Source organism: Peromyscus leucopus, chromosome 8a (assembly GCF_004664715.2).
Source record: "Peromyscus leucopus breed LL Stock chromosome 8a, UCI_PerLeu_2.1, whole genome shotgun sequence".
In the NCBI taxonomy this organism is placed as follows: domain Eukaryota; kingdom Metazoa; phylum Chordata; class Mammalia; order Rodentia; family Cricetidae; genus Peromyscus; species Peromyscus leucopus.
Window position 1 is genome coordinate 35,491,346 of NC_051085.1, and position 17,692 is coordinate 35,509,037.

Here is a 17,692-nt window from a genome sequence, read left to right on the forward strand (position 1 = left end):
ATAAAATAAAAGAGAACACATTCACAGGTGCCTATGGGGGTGGCTTTTCTAGTACTTCCTAAGTTGTATCACCAATTAAGTCATTTTTAGAATAAATGTTCTAAATATTGTTGATCTATCTTAGTATGTACAACCAATATTTATACTAAGTAATATTTTATAATTGATATAACACTGTTTTCTACCTTTCAAATAATTATGTTCAAGAGTTTATAAGTAAGATTTTAAAGTGTTCTTTCTGGAATTATGAAAACATACCACTTTTAAGATCAGAAAATGAAGTATAGTCAACCTACTTTCAACAGGCCTGCCTCAACAGAAACAAACAAGAACAGACACTTCAACCAGGTTGCTAAGACTGAGACAGACCATGCAGACATCAAGTTTGGTTGGTTGATCTTTATTAACAGTAACATTTGCATGTGGGAAGTATTCACAGATTAAATAGGGAGATTCAAGCACACTCAGGGTTTTGACTCAGTTGATACTATGACTAACCCGGCTCACTGAGGCAACCATGACTCTGTCACTACAGGAACCACCTATCTTGCCTTCTCTTGGGCCCATACTTCCTCCCAGAGTCATTACTCCAGCCACATTAAAGACTAAATACCAATGCCTTGATCCACACCTGCCCTTCCAACTTCATCATGTTCCTCAACAAGAAACACAGTCGATTTTTTTCTTGATTACGTGGAGTTATTATTGCAGAAATGAAAGTTCAATGACCAACTTTAGTTTTAAAACTAGAAAAAGAGGAAAAGAAGTCATCAATAATGAATTTGGAATAGAGTGCTTAAAACAGTAAGGGTGAGTTATCTTCGAAAGCAATGCATCCTACTTTGCACATATTTGAATATAAAAGTTATCCTCTGGCAGGGTCAGGGAGACAGGGTTGATACCATGGCCCCTTTGAAGTTCTGTCTCCTCACTGCTGGTGCCCAGGGCCAAAAGAATTCAAGGGTAGCTCCAAACTGCTTCTCCTTTCCGACTTGGATCTTATTCCAGCTTAGGTTTCTCTTTCTCTTCTTCCATACCTGGAAAGACAAAGAGCTTTCTTTGAGCATCAGATGTAGAGCTATGTGGGAGCTGCTCCTAGAATCTCTGGCTACCATAGCTCACGTCCATCACCCTTCCATCCCTCCCTCCTTCTCCTAGCTAAGAAGAAAAGCAGTTTGCAATGTTTTCTAGAAACACCCTCAGTGACCTCTCTCCCCACGCTTTCCTGACATCTCTGTGACACAGCCTGGTCCTTGTGCTTCTGGGAGTAGGACCCTGAAGCAAGAGGACTCCTGACTCATTGTTTCACATGATGACTACTCCAGCTGGATTGCTTCGTAGCCAGCCCCCAGCAGCAGGAGCCATGGAGCTGATGCATTTAAACGGCTTCATTTATTTTTCACTTTGGTCCGGTCCATTCTCAAGACCAGGATTTGGGGTTTCTAAAAACCTAAGAGCTGCTCTTTTAAAATTTTATTATTTTTTAAAAAGCCCATAGAGCCCTAATTAGCCACAGGAGCTGCTTCCGCTTATGTACAACACACACACACACACACACACACACACACACACACACACACACACACACAATTTTGACTCTGCCTCCTGCCCCATGCTAGGGCATGAACCCAGAGCCTCAGGCATGCTAGGAATCACTGTACCCCTGATTATACTTCTGGCCACATACTTGTGTGTGCTGAAACTCAAGTTCTGCCTTGCAGGAGCCACCCATCCAGATCTGCTTTTCCTGAAGGATGTGTATGCACTGGGTCAGAAAGGCTTTGTCTGTTGTCTGCAGTGATGGTTCCTTTTCCTGGAGATGAAGTTGTTCAGGCTACTCTCGTAAGTTATCCTTAAATCCAGAAATTCCATCTGCTCTTCTCCTTTTCTTTTGCTTCTAGAGAATCATTTTCTAATCTCCCCTAAAGTTCTTGAATGCTTTTTGTGTGTCTGTTTCAATAGCAATAACGAATAAAAGAATTCGAAAAACTGTCTTTCTGGTCCTGTTACTATTCTTTTATAAATGTGTAGATCTCCAAAGGCAGAGAGTTTTAAGGGCAAAATCTTTAATGATTTTGTCCTTAATTACAGCCCTACTGCTTGATAGTGTATTTCATAGTGGATGCTCAGCTAATCTTCATTGATAATAAATGCACGTAGAGGAGGCCTCTGGAAACAGGACTAGCAGAAAAGCAATAAACAACATATAGGACCCCACAGTGATCAATTAAAAAGCCCAACATCAGAAGGTTGCAATTATTCTAGGGTTCATTAGGGATCTCCCTCTTCTACCAGCTTCTACTCCCAGTTAGCTTCATTGAGTCCAGAAGAGGCAGCGGAATGTGAGTCACTGCTCCGAGCAGGTATCCTCTCTCATGGTCGATTTTCACAGGTAAGGAACCAGCAAAGACATAAAAGAGTTTCCAAGATACCTCCCACAGATCCTGCGAGGGAAACATCACATCCAGGAACAAGGGCTCAAGGAGAGAGGAGCTGGTTGAAAGGAAGAGTATACACCATGTCTCCCTTGTTGGGTGTGTAACCAAGGCAAATACAGTTAACAATACAGGCTCTCTTCAGACAGCACAAGCCTGACACCCCACCTCTGTTCTGTGTTTTCTACACAAGAGTGAAGAAGCTGGGGGTAGACGGGATTCAAAATTGTGTGTGCGTGCGTGCATGTGTGTGTGTGCGTGCATGTGTGTGTGTGCGTGCATGTGTGTGTGTGCGTGCATGTGTGTGTGTTGTTTGTTTTGTTTTTTTCTTTGATTGCTTTCCTCTAGAACATTCTGCTGATGGGTTGATGCGGCAGACTGGACCTCATCAGAGAGCTGAGACAGGCTGTTCCTGTGGAACACAGGGGACAAGGCTGACCCAGAGGGAGGTAACCACAAATATTCTTAAGCAGGCAGATGGCTTCCACTCGGGAGTAGCGCTCAGAGAGTGAGAGCCTGGAGCTTCTGCCAGCGCTACAACCTGGACAGGCATTACAGAGAAGGGGCCTGGGCTTGCACATGGAGGCCTGGGCCTGACTCCCTCCCCTGAACCCCTCTTACCTATTCTCTCTGTCCTTGTCCTTGCCTCTTACTCTTGAGCACTCTTGTTTCTGGTCTTTTAAAATCTGACTCTGGTGAGAGCAGCTGCCTTAGTCAGAGTTAAGAGTTTAGAACAGTGTCTTGGGTGAAGGACAGAAATGCTTCAGGGGTCGTGGGTTGAACTGCACAATCATATGCCAAAGTCCTGACCTACAGTGCTTCAAAATGTGAGAGAATGCCCCAGGGTGTGGCTAGACAATTGTTCCTTGAAGAAATTAGGCATCTGACTCATAGGTCCAAGCAATTGCTGCAGCAGATGCCAGAGCGAGAGACAGTAATCCAGGAAAACCTTCTGAAGGACCCTCTTCTCTGATGGTGTGGGTCTCCTCGAATTGCAGGAGAAACCAGCATTGTCTTTGAAAATTTTATACCCAAAGAAAGTACCATCCTGGAAGAAAGGCTCAGACATAGCATGAAGTGGAGGGCCAATGACACAAGGACTTTCAGTCACTAGCTCTTCCTTGTTTCCAGAGTATACCCTGCCCGCCACTTGCCCCCATGATTCCAGTCCAGGATTTGGGGGAGGGTGGATCTTCTGTTCTCCAGGGGTTGGAATGCAGGGTCCAACCCCTCCTTGTGAGCCTCAGGGCTACAGCATCCAGCCAAAGAGGATTATTCTCAAGCCTTTAAATTAAAGGAACTATCCCCTGCTTGCTTTCAGATTTGCTTGGTAGCCATGAGTCCTTCTGTCTCCTTCATTCCTCCCATTGGGAAGGGGACTGTACATCACAGGCCTTCTACACCACCATGTTTTAGAAGGAGGTAACTTTTTGCCTGGTTTTGTAGGTTTACATGAACCTGGAGAACAATTTTGTTTTGGGATGAATTATGACCACATCTCACCCATACATGGTTTATAGGTTTATAGCATACTTCAGAAGAGATCCTTCCTTCCTGTAGTGGGTAGCCATTCCAGCTTGTGTTTCTTGCTTGATATTGTTTGCACTGGTTGTAGTTACATCTTATCTAGGTCATTATCCCTCATTATTCCTGGACAATATTTGATAACCATTCCTTTGTATATAGTCTTGTATTAGTTTAGAAGCTTCTTATTTAGACAAAAGGGGGAGATGTAGTGGGTAGCCATTCCAGCTTGGATCTGGAAGTTCCAACCCCCATTGAGACTCTGGCAACTGTCACGCCTACGAGGCGGGGCCAGGGGAGGCGCCTGGAGACCCGAGAGCTGGATGGGCCAGCGCTCTCTCTGTGCGCTCTCTCTGTACCGGGATGCTGACCGGTGGAGATTGACCGAGCAGAGCTCCAGAGAACACTGCTGGACTGTGATACACCTTCCCCAGACCCTGCGACCTTCCTATTACTTATTTATTTACCATTAAATAAATATCCTTTTAACTATGTGGAGTGGCCAAAATAATTTCACCAATACCTTCCTTCCTTCCTTCCTTCCTTCCTTCCTTCCTTCCTTCCTTCCTTCCTTCCTTCCTTCCTTCTTTCCTTCCTCCCTCCCTCCCTCCCTCCCTCCCTCCCTTCCCTTCCCTTCCTTCCTTCATTTTTTTATTCCTTTCTTCTTTCCTTTCTTACTTTTGTTTATTTATTTACTTACTTATTTATTTTTTGTATTAAAGAGTTGATGCCAGAATGGCTTTTGGGGACTACTGGGATAAGAATGCGTTTCATATGTGTGAAAGACCTTTATGGTAGGGGGACTATTACAGGATGAATTATTTAAAGTCCCAAACTTGTGATATTAAATTCCTAATCTCCATTGTCTTAGAATAAAACTTTATTTGGATGAGGTCTTCACAAAGTTAACATGAAGCCATTGGGGTGAATGTCATCAAATATGACTAGCATCCTTCTAAAAGGGGGAAACTGGGAGACCATATCACATACAGGGAGCGCATCTCTGAGCATGAAGATGAGCAACTACCAGCCTAGGTGAGGCCTGTGGCAGACTTTCCCTTAAGGATCTCATGAGGAACCAATCCTTACTACATCTTGCTTTGAACCTTGTGGCATCTGCACATGCCAGTCAATCTCTTCCTATTGTTTAAAATACCCAGCTTGTGGTATTTTATTAGAGCAAACACAAACAGTTCTCACAAATCTATCTTGAGTTACTTTATTTGTAAAAGAGTAAATGTTTGACTATTAATTTAACTTATTTTAAGGGCTTGTATTTCCTAGCAAGCAGGCCTGTTTTGTGTTTCTAAAACATGGAGATTCTGATAGTTCACTAGAAGTGAGAAGGTGCTGAACCTTGGGTGGAAGACACTGGCTTTGACAACAATTATTTCAGTAGGTCACTCATAGGCCTCAGCTGTCTTTGTAAAGCAGACAGTCTAGATAATTTCTAGGACTTATTTCCCTAGCTGTAATAGTCTGCAAATTTTTTTTTTTTTTTAATCTTGAAGTTGTAGCATAAACAAACCAGAGGATTTGAGTCACTGAAAACCATTAAGGAATTCAGGAAGGTATTTTATACCTTATATGCAGTATTCCTTCTCATTGAGTAATTTCATACTAACTGATTTGTGGAAACAGATATTTTATACTGTACTAAACAATAGTCAACATGTGCATGCACATAAACATGCATATGTTCAGGTGTGTGGGCATGCACACCACCCACCCACCCCCACACACTCACACTGCTTTTAATCTGCAGTTTCAAACTCAATTGTGAAATTGACTGAGTTAAGTGCCAGATGAGATGGGCATCTAAAGGTGTCTACTGATACTCAGTTCAAATCCATTGTTGACAGAAGGAACAGTGGGACCAGTGTCACCATATCCTAAAATACTTGATAAGGAGAGGAAGTCCAACTATAATATGAAAATTTCCAATTTTTAAATGTTGGTGCATAAAAAAACCCACTATGTAGACATAATGAATTTTTTTGTTGGCAAATTTAAGATAAAGGACTAGAGAAATGGCTCAGTCAGCAAAGTACTTGCAAGCATAAGGACTCCTGGTTGATCCCCAGAACACATATTAAAAAGAGAGGAACATAGTTGCATGAACTTGCAATCCCAGTTGCAGAGGAGGCACTAGAGTGTCAGATGAACATATTCTCTCTCTCTCTCTCTCTCTCTCTCTCTCTCTCTCTCTCTCTCTCTCTCTCTCTCTCACACACACACACACACACACACACACACACACACACACACGGGCCCTGTTTCCACTTTTACCCTAGGGTACTCTTGAGAAGTGAGGGATAAGAGATTTAGATAGAAATATAGAGGGGAGAGAGAAAGACAGAAACATAGGATAGCCTTGGAGGGTCTGAATCCTTATCCACTGGCCCAGAACTTTATTCAAAAGGCTTTTTATAACAATGCCAATGGGTGAGGCAAAAGACCTCCCCCTTGCTAGATACAACCAAGTATAGACCCTTCCCAACACCTGGTATCCAGGCCAATGGTCCAATCATCTTCTTATGCCACCTTGCTGGTAAAGCAAGCTCAGATCTCACTAGGAAACCTCTGTGGGCTCCCACAGGTTCCCCTTTCTTAATATTTTAAAACTCAAGTGAGGCTACAGAGCTTAACTCTATACAGCTCTGAATCCACTAAGAGTTTGCAAGTAGCTGGAGTCACCACAGCAATACTCCTACTCCCTAGGGCTGCCACATCTCCAAGTAAAGGATTAGAGCATGATAAAGATGGAATGTCCTTGTTGAATGAGTCTAAGGTGACTATAGAAATCTTAGTTGCACCAAGCCCTTTTTTAAATCAAAAAATTCTTGATGGAACAGCATCAAATAAATCAAACTCTGGATGCAACTGCATAAAACTCAAAGACTCCCTTAGCTTCATCATTAACATTAACAGTTTAACATAATTCTAATATAAATATTATTATACACAATTACACTTCCTACAAACCTACATCCAAAAGCAATGCTCTCAATATTACCATTAACACTTTAAAAACTTTAGCAAACATCCAAAAACAATTTCTTAATAGAACTATACAAAACGTAGGGTACATTAACACAACACCAGTCCACTCAAGTGACAAGAAAATATTTATTTAAAGTAAATTAAATAGAATGAAGAACATTAACTCCCCCTTTTCTTTATAATTTTTAAAACTGCATCTTGAACCTGAGTAGAAAAAACCCAAATGTCTCTATTTAAACAGTTCCATTTTTAACATAAAACCAGTTCCATTAGCAGTTCCATTTTACATAAACAGTTTCACAAAACAGTTCCATTTCAACACAAAGCAGTTCATGAATAGAGTCTATATACATAAGTAAAGTTTAAATTGTCCCAATGCAATGAAATCACTCTTGTCCATCACATTTCTTAAGCCCAAAAAAGTTTAAAAACACAGTTCTTTTACCAGTCTTAAAGTTCCAGGAAGCACTTGGGTGGCAATGATGCACGCCTTTAGTCCCAGCACTCAGGGGCTGGGGCAGAGCTGGGAGGATCTCTGTGAATTCGAGGCCAGCTTGGTCTACAGAGCAAGATCCAGGACAGGCACCAAAACTATCAGGGCCTGGCTTGTCAGCTGCCCTTAAATCTTTGTATAGCTGTCAGTGTCATAATGACTCTGAAGTAAACAACTCCAAATATGAGGAGTCCCATGACCAAACCTTTTTTTCAGTTCAAGTAAGCCTTTCCGAAACTTTCACTCTCTGCTACAGCTGCACTTTGCAATCTGTATCCTTCCCCTAAAGCCATTTTTCCTTCAGGGAAAAAGCTATTAGCTGGCTGGGGCAGAGTCCTTCCAAAAGAGACTTTCTTACAGCCAGTAAACAGAAACTGCAAGGCTTTTGCTGCTAGTTCTGTTCAGGCTTTTAGTGCTTTCACAGTTCCAGTCTGTCTGTGCCTCTCATAAACGGGGCAGTTCCCAGGACCCCTGTGTCCTGAGGTCCTGAGGGCTTTCAATCATCTCATGCCACATGTACTCAAGAGGCTGCCTCTGCTGTGAGCTGCTGCTCTCAGCACCTGGGGTCCAGGGGGAAACCCAGCCATGGCCAGTTGTGGCTGCTGCACCCCTGGCTGCATTACCTGCTCTGCTGGGAGTCCTCCTCTAAGAGTGTTGTCCTGTTTGCACAGCTGAATATCACTTCAGGCTCACCAGTGTTCCCTGAATGCACTCAGACTCAGAATGCCTGCTTTCTGGGCCTCCTGGTGTGCACCCCATGGGCATCTTTTTATGGAGGCTTTGTCTCTCTCTCACATAGCTGCCATGGCACCCTGTGCTCTCCCTCTCCAGCTACTTGCTCAGCTCCCAGCCTCTTCCCCAGTGTCGGTGTCTCTGCCTGGGGATTGCAGCTCTGGGAGACAGACCTGCTCTGGCAGCTGGGGCCCCGGAAGTTTTTGCTGCACTCCAAGCCTCTGTGAGCTGGCTTGTTAAGGTTGCGTGTACCCTCAAGCTATGTCAGTCATGCTTCACAAGCACCCTGACTGATTGTGTTCTCCTCGCCGTGGCTCTTCACAGCAGAAAGCATGCAGAACCCTGCTGCTTGCACTGTCTCCTGGGCATCTGCCACCTGCACTGGGCTGATGCCCCGTGGGTCTCAGCTGCCACTTGCACTGGCTCTGGCGTCTGCCATGGTTGGTGGCTTCTGGAGCTTCTGAAGCCGCTCATACTGCCAAGTTCACAGTCTACTAGGTCCTGGATGCTGCCCTTGGCATCCCAGGTCCAGCACTAGGGAAATTCAAAGTCTACCCTAAGTTCCTTCCTATTAAGCCTACACAATATCCGTATATCTAAAGCCTATTCTACCCTAACATACCTAAGCTTACATTTCTATGACTTACTTATAATATCATTTTCAAACTTAATTTAGTAGATAGAGACTGAAAAAGAGAGAAAAAGAGAAACCTAGATATTAAGAGATATATGCTGCAGCCTCACTTGGGCATCTTTCAGCCACTTCACTTTCACTCCTGAGAATAAAATATCGTCATCTTTATTTTTCAACTCCTTATTGGCAAGCCTCCTTATACCTGCAATCCCCCCTCTCTCCTTTTACCAAATCTCTGGTCCCAATTTGTGGCACCATTTGTGAGGTCCAGTCCTCACCTTTCCCCCCAGGACACTCTTGAGCGGTGAGGGATAAGAAATTTAGATAGAAGGATAGAGGGGAGAGAAACAGAGAGAAACAGAGGATAGCCTTGGGAGGGCCTGGATCCTTACCCATCGGCCCAGAACTTTATTGAAAAGGGATTTTAGCAACAATGGCAAGGGGTGAGGCAAAAGACCTCCCCCTTGCTAGATACAACCAAGTGTAGACCCTTCCAAACACCTGGTACCCAGGTTCTGGTCCAATCATCCTCTTATGCAGCCCCGCTGGTAAAGCAAGCTCAGATCTCACTAGAAAACTCCTGTTTCTCCCCGCCCCCAACACAGACACACACACACACACACACACACACACACACACACACACACACACACACAGTTGAGGGGAGGCCATCAGTGGGAGGATGCTGATTTGACACAAACAACAGCTCCTAGGGGCTCCACTAAACAAATGTAGATACAATTAATCTCTAAACAGAAATAAGCTATAAAACAGTGACTGACTTTCATGCATGACATGTAAGACAACAGGAGAGACCAGTTAAGATGCACAGCTATTTCAGAAAACTCAGGGTCGCTGTCCATTTCTAACTCCTCACTCAAGGCTGCTGGGAAGCAACGTTCTTTAGTCTGGATATTTATCGCGGCTGTTTAGGCCACCTTCTCAAGGCAGTTGCATAGATATGGTCAAATGTCTGCTGGAATTGAGTATATCCAGGGGATTGAGAAAGCCAGAAAACTTTTTCCTGGACTGCACATACTAACTTAAATTTAACTACAGCCATTCTCTGAAGATGATGAGGCAAATTTTCTCTTTTTTCTTCTCTCTCTCTCTCTCTCTCTCTCTCTCTCTCTCTCTCTCTCTCTCTCTCTCTTTTGGTTTTTCGAGACAAGGTTTCTCTGTGTAGTTTTGGTGCCTGTCCTGGATCTCACTCTGTAAACCAGGCTGGCCTCGAACTCACAGAGATCCGTCTGGCTCTACCTCCCAAGTGCTGGGATTAAAGGCATGTGCCACCACCACCCGGCCTCAAAAGAGATGGCTTAGCATTAAAGGCTAGACTCACAATCAAAAAGATTTTTAAGGGTACCAAATAATTCTATAATTTAAAAGAGAAAGATTACTGCTTCTGTTGAATGGAGGAAACATCATGAAAAGATTTATGTCTGGTTCTCCAAGTTGCGGTCTGAATGGATGAAAACTAGGGACCATTTAGCAATGGCTGACATGTTGACTCACTTGGTCTCGAAGAAGCACGTACAAAAACAATCTGATTCCATGACTGTGTAAGCACTACTTTATTAGTCAAGTGGACTGTGCTCTGGCACAGTGACTGACCCTCAGTCAGGTGCTCAACATTTGTGGACCACAGTCCACTTACAGGTGATAATGAGAATGAAGGACCGTGTCCAGGGAGATGTTCAGATCTCCCTGAAAGCCCCATACCAGCCTCTGGATGTGGTTTCTTGTGGGATTCAGATCCCTACATGTCTAAGCTCTTCCTTTTCCACCTTCCAATGTTTACATCTTTTTACATAGATTTTGGACAGGTTTGTCACAGCTTAGATTACATTGTGTGTCTTGCCCAGGTGGAGCCTTTGCTATAAATAGAAACAAAAGAGGAATCAAGTCAAAGGTTAAGGGAGCTTTAGCAGCAATGAAATATATTCTTTAATGACTGCATCTCTCTGTGACCTTCCACTCTGGCAAAGGGCAGGACCTGGACTGTTAATAGTTCTGGCTTCGTCGTCATGAGATTCTTCTGAGGCTACCAAATCCATGAAAAGATGGCATAAAGAGTGAGATCTGGTGAGACTTTTAATGAGGTTCTTTCAATAACTTACTATTTAATTTAGGGTCCTCTCACTACGGCAGAATTCTGTTAATCATAGCTGGCTTCACTTCTGTTTTCCTATTAACACTGTATTTTTTTTTTCTATATAATTTTATGAGTATGCTTCTTTTATCTTTAGGTTTGGATGTTTTACTACCTAATAAGACCAAGTGAGAAATAAACCTTTCAGGTAACACTGCCAGCAGCTCCTAAATTACTACTGTAATAAAAAATGAAGCTTCCGCGGAGAGCCCGTGTGGAAGGCTAAAGAGGCTGCTGCAGAAGTTACCCTCAGCCGCGGCTTTTTGTAGGCAGTACTGTTCTTGTTTTCCATGCCCTGAATGATACTTACTTCTCTGTGTATCCCAGATATAGTTGTTCAGGACTTCTCCAAGCAGGTACAGGAAATTCATTAGAATTGTTGTTGACCCAAAGAAGATGATCCTAGCTCCTGAGCCAATATGTTCCAGGAAAGGGTACACCCACATGCCGGTGACATGATGTATCCAGCACACCCTGCATTGGAATTGGAAAGGAGACAAAGATGGAGTTATGGCCATGACAGATGTCAAAGCTGTTGTGTTACAAATGCAAGCCCATCACACCAACAAGGAACTCCTGCATGGCTCGCACTCAGCTTGTTAATATCTTGTATAATTCTAGGACAGTTACTCCAAGTGTGAAGTCAGCACTGGTCCATCAACACTAACCCAACTGCTGCCTTTCTTTGCTGGGTCTTTCCTCTGTGCTAGGAATCCTGTCAGGACCCCACATTGCACTGAGTGACACATCTCCTTAATCTCCTGCTTCCTGGCAGTGTCTTCTTGTCTTTAATGACACTTAAAAGGTTTTGGTTAGGTATTAGAAACTGCTGGGTGATTTAATACTGTTATACAACCCGTTTAATCTCTTCTTATACAATGGAACAATGGAGCATTAGGCAACCACCCTGTAATAAAGCTGACTGAGTATATGCCAGGTATCTTGCCATACCGCCTTTCAGTGAGACAGCGACATGAACTGCGTGCACTGGAACCACCACCCCATCACCCTGCAGATACAGGCTTCCTGCTTCTCTGCTCTGCAGGTCCTCCAGTCACGTCCCTTCTAAACATTTGCGTGTGCACACTTGTAGCCATCTTGTTTCTGGGCTGGATGTTTCTGGCTCTGTGGAAAGAGCAACATCAACCAGCATTGCTTCCCAGAGCTCAGCTGCAATGTGTGCTTCACTGTCTTGGTCCTAGCATGGCTACCGGTAGTGGTTCTCTGTATTATTTGGTGTTTGTTCTTTTACCAAAGAGTACCAGTTTTGGAGAGTGAATAAAATATAAATACCTATTATATTGGGAATAAAGGTGACTTTCTATACTTTAGTGTTTGGGGCTCCACTCTTTAGGAATGTGGACACACCCACCCACACAAAGGCTTCCTTCGTGGCAGGAAGCCATGGAGCTTCACTACGAGGCTTCTATTATCCATGTGGGTAAAGCCCCAATTGCCACGGAGATGAAACTTACTCTGATGCTGCTGCTGAAAGAATTTCACTTTTTAAATAAACAAAGTATGAACACACAGAGCCCAAATCATACACGAATACATTCACATGCATGTAAACATGTACAACACATTTATGGCAATTCTGCTTTATCTCTAGAATAATTCAAAGTGGAGACTGTAACACTTCAATACACTGTAACACATTAATAAAAATTCAGAGCATCCAAATGTTTGAAACCACCCATGTCCATCAAGAGATGAATGAATCTGCAGAGGGCTGTATGTACTACACAATGGAATGTTATTTTGTACAAGGAAGAATAAAACTTTAGTACACACTACAGCATACTGAACCTTGAAAACATGATAATAAGTAAGTCAAATCATAGGACAGCTTCTGACGACTCCATTTGTATGAGGCACTAAATTAGGCAAAGCCTGAGACAAAGCACAATAGAGATCTACATGTCTTACATCTCCATCAAAAATGCTTCCCCCTCAACACAATTATCGAGAGATCAGTCCCCAAGGCAGCAGTATCCTGTGGTGGGGCCTCTGGGAAGTGAATGACTCATGGGGACTTGGAGCTAATCAGTGGATTAACCCATTGATGAATTCTTAATTGGCTACTGGGAAGTTGAGGAGACTATAAGACGAAGTCCAGTTTTAGAGGAAGTAGATGGTTGGGGCATGGTTCTGAATGATCTACTTCACCCCTGGCCTTCCCTCTCTCTTTCTTCCAGTCCCTGTGAGGTGAGCAACTTTCTACCTCTACTTGCTCCCTCATGAAAGCTGTCGGGCCAGCTGACCATGGACTGAAACATTTGAAACTGTGATGGGTAATAACTCTTCCCTTCTTTTAAATGGTTTCTCTCTTTTTTTTTTTTGTTTGTTTTGTCTTTTTTTTTTTTTTACGTACTAATGGAAAGCTGACTAATAAACATGGGGCTGAGGGGACTGCAGGAAATGAGGGTTTGTGTTGAAGGTGATGAAAAGTTTGGGGATAGACATAATAACTATGACATGTGAGTGTACATCTAGAAATGGCTGTTTCCATCGTATTGACTTACTCAAGCCAAAATACTTCTATTAAAAAAAGTCAGGAAATGAAAAAATTTTAAAGCCAAAGTACTTGTGGAGACCAACAGAAATTAAAGTGTTGAAATTAGACTGTGGAGTTGGATACGACCTGTTCTGCTAGTTCATGAATCACTGGCAGTTAGATCTTCCTTGACTGGTTTTCACTACGGTGAGGAGGTATTGTTGCAGCCACTAAGTGGCATCCATGTGGAAAATATGCAACATTCCCTCAGCTTAATGTCACGAACTAGTAAATCATTTTTACAAATCAATTACAAAATTGTGACCTGACTCGCTGTCAATGTTTCCTCCATTAGGCAAACTGGGGGTGCGATTCAACTATAAATGTTAATTATACTCTGCATGCCTGCTTCTGGCACTCCACCTGCCTTTGGTGGACTAGGCCTTTCATTTGCAGCTCATAAAGATCACTTCTGATGCCAGGCCTGAGGTCTGCTCCTCCTCAGTCTATGTAATGCACTTTTGATCTCCACGGAACCAAAATACAATGCCAAATGATATACCAATGGCCATATCCTACGTGTCTTTAGATGACTCCCAAATTTATATCTCCAGGCTGGATCTTTCCTCAAACTTCAGAATTCCATGACCAGTTACTATATCCATATCACTTGGAAAAATGACAGTTTCAACTTAAGCTTTCCATGCCTCATCCCTGATCTCTGATTCCTGTGTAACTGGGCTGCATACAGTGCGTTCACATGATCTGTTACCTTTTTTTTTTTTACCCTATAAAACCCCTATAAGGGATATTTATCCCCATTTCACAAGTAAAAAATCTGAGGCCAAATTAAATAAAACACACACACACACACACACACACACACACACACACACACACACACATACACACAAGAACTGGGAAAGCCAGGAAAGAAATGCACAATTGATTGCCCTTTAAAACATTTTAATTATTCTTTGATAAATTCACACATGCATCTACTGTATTACAATCACATTCACCCTCCCACTAACTACCCTTTCTTATCTCCCTCCCCTCCCTCTGGACCCTTTCTTCCCAACAAGCCCTGATTCTACCTTCATGTCTCTTCCTGAATGAGATTAATTCAGATTGCTTGCATGAGCATGGGTGCAGGGGATATTTGCTGCAGCATGGGGAACTGAACAGTGGCCACACTACTGAGGAAAATGCACTCTCCATCCCCCAGCCGCCATTAATTGCCAATAGCTCCCCAATTAGGAGTGGGGCCCCCAAAGCCCCCTCCCACCCATTCTTGATTACCTTCCTGTTGCTGGACTTGCTTTCCTTAAGGCGCTTGGTATTGTCTTAAAATACTCATATTTCTCTCCCCTTTCTGATTTTTTTTTTTTTACTTGATAGGTCATCAAATCATCCCAGGTACAGATGCAGAAGTCCTGTTATTTGGGGTTACACCTGGATTAGTGTGAATGATATATCCACTTGTCCTAACAGGCTGTGATTTCATCACTTGTTTCCTTGATATTATCACAGTTAAATTCTTTGTGCAGAGATGACTCATGGCCTTGCTCATCTATGAGTGGAGAGTTCTTAGTTCTTGGATTGCCTTCAATTGCTGTCTCATTTTTAAAGCTTTCTCATCTAAGCACCGAAATACCTATGCTTAAGGCAATGGCGCTTAATGTTAAAAATTTTATCCTCAGAAATCAACAATCATGGTGTATGTGTGCATGCATGAATGTGTATACATATATGTGTACACATATGCACATATTAATCAGTATTAACAGGCTTCTGGACTACTTGCTTTATTAAATATACCTCTAATCCATTTATTTGAAACTTACAAGTTATAAAAAAATGTCATGTATCCATGTCTCCCATTTGAGCACTTTGCAAACAGATCCAGCAGAAAATGAGGCAGAGGTAATGCCTGTCCTTGTGAGTCCAGTCTAGTGGGAGATCAAGCTATTCCAAGAGCATTTCTGAGTATGGGCACGGTTACAAAGGGCAGGAGCTGGAGATGGCTCAGCTGTGAAAGGCTAAGGCTCCCACCAATTACAAAGGGCAGGACAGGAGTGCCCCGGGTGCATAGGGATTATTCCCCGCTCTTACAAAGATGGCTCATGTACAGCTCGTCACACTTGGGTAGGCTCTTGCATCTTCAGCTTTCTGTCAAGCCATTCTTTCATAGCCGATATGGTCAAAGACTTTCATCAACGTGCAATAAAAAAGCTTTCAACAGTTTCATAACCATTGCTCTTTGTCTCTCCTCTCCATGGCAAACTCTGAACTGGTGACTACTCACTGACTCCTCTACATTGTACTGCTCTTCTGCCAACATAACTTAATTCGTTTTAAATATATAGTCATTCATTTTATTTTATTTTATTTTATGTGTGAGTGCTTTGCCTGAATGTATGTCTGGGCACTATGTGTGTACTGAGCCTGTGGAGGCCAGAAGAGGGCATCAAATCCCCTGGAAGTGGAGTTACAGATAGTTGTGAGATGCCATGTGGGTGCTGGGAATTGAGCAGAGGTCCTCTAGAAAAGTGCCCTTAAGCACTGAGCCATCTCTCCAGTCCCTCAGCTTCGTTTTTTGGATGTCCTAATACATCATGCTGGCTGGCTTGAACACCATTTCTCTCTCCTTTTCCCCTCCTACCATTTTGACCTCTCTTTTTCTCCTTCTGTAAGCTCACTATTCATTACATTAAATGGAGATTTTACATATAGTTGTAAGTGTAATACTGGTTGGTCTGCATGCATGTAAGCACACCACCTGCTTGTCTGGGGCCTTCAGAGGCAAGGAGAGGGTCGGATATTCTGGATTGGTGTTACAGATCTTGTGTTACAAAGGTTGTGAGTCACGAAGTGCGTGCTGGGAACTGAATCTGGGTCCCCTGAGGGAACAGTAAGTACTTTTAATGCTGAGCCGTTTCTACATCCCTGGACTTTCCCTGAAGCTTAGTTTCTAAGCCCCTCCTCTCCTTTGTTTTAATGCTCTATATTCCCTGTTAATTCATTCATGGCCATGACTTCACACCCACCACATACATAGACATTTCACAAACTTGCATCTCTATCCAGTTCTCTTCCATGTTCTAGAAAATAGTCTCAGATCTGAAAGCATCTCATTTTGCACAGCTTAAATGTACTTCCAACTTAGTCTATCTACAGCCAAAGTTACTGCTATTCCTTGCCAGACCTCCCAAATTCCTCACCTCCGAGAATGGTTCAGTTTTGCAACTCAAACACCTGTCAGCATTTCTTCCTTTCTTCATGGTCAATGCCCTGCCCTGTCTGATCAAGGTCACCTCAGTCATCTCTGCAAGACATCGATATTTTTTCAATGTCTATCACCATCTTAATTTGTATGACATTTATCTTAGTCCAGGAGACTGTAACAGTTTCTCATTTGTGTCTTCTTCTCTTTTCTCCACTTTTCTAACTGTCTCAGTGGGCACAGTGAGCTCTCTCAATCAGAAACAAGAATACATTATTACCCTGTGTCCGTGCTTTCAACCTGACAGTGCTCCTCCATTCATTTTTGTTATAGAAGTGGAGGCACCTGCCTCACAATGGCCTGCACCTGTCCATTTGGCTCGGTCTCACTCCTTTATCTTGCTGCTCTTTATACTCTAGTCAAAACGATTTTCACCTGGTCCCCAGATTTTCCGTGTTCCGTCCTTGCCACGTGGATCTTCACGTGCATCTCTTTATACCTGCGCTGGTCGCTACCCATCCTACAGACCAGTGAAGTTGTACTTGTCTTCAGATTGTCCACTGCGACAATTGTGAAGCCATCACTTTACTCAGGAAAAGCTCCCCCGATCTGCCAGGTTCGTTCAAATGTAAGTTCTTAGAGAACCAGCGATCTTCTTGATTTTTAAAGCTCCTTGACTAGTCCTTAGCTTTGAGCGATAACTTGACTTGAGGCAGAGTACACATTTTGTGAGGTGAGAAGCTGTGTCTCTCTTTGTCGCCTTAGCTCTGGTCATCATGCCTGTCACAGGGCAGGAGAGTAAGTAGTTGACGGGAAGTCATTTAAGCTGTGGCAGATGAGGAAGAATTAGTTGATTAAAGATGGGAGAAGAGAACTTTCTAGCTAAAAGGAATATCTAAAGACCCAAGAAGAAGGGAAAACGCTAAGAGTGTCAAGAAGAAAACTTTTTTGCTGAGACCAGGGATCGAGTGTAGGCGGGGCTGGTGTCAACCTGTG

The 17,692-nt window shown here is 43.1% G+C and overlaps 1 protein-coding gene across 7 annotated transcripts in view; it reads right to left on the reverse strand.

Moving 5' to 3' along the window:
- Nucleotides 1–379: 379 nt before the first annotated feature.
- Aig1 (androgen induced 1) overlaps nt 380–17,692 on the reverse strand; it is a 222,679-nt gene continuing 205,366 nt past the window's right edge. For 3 of the 7 annotated variants that reach the window (XM_037200287.1, XM_037200289.1, XM_037200288.1), the window contains 2 exons: nt 11,284–11,447; nt 10,377–10,698 (listed from right to left, as the gene is read on the reverse strand). In XM_037200287.1, the coding sequence (XP_037056182.1) occupies nt 10,619–10,698; nt 11,284–11,447 (244 nt within the window). In that variant the 3' untranslated portion in view covers nt 10,377–10,618. Of the gene's footprint in view, nt 1,038–10,376; nt 10,699–11,283; nt 11,448–17,692 lie in introns of those variants that run through there. The other 4 variants (XR_005090197.1, XR_005090196.1, XM_028861410.1 and 1 more) reach the window with 3 other exon arrangements.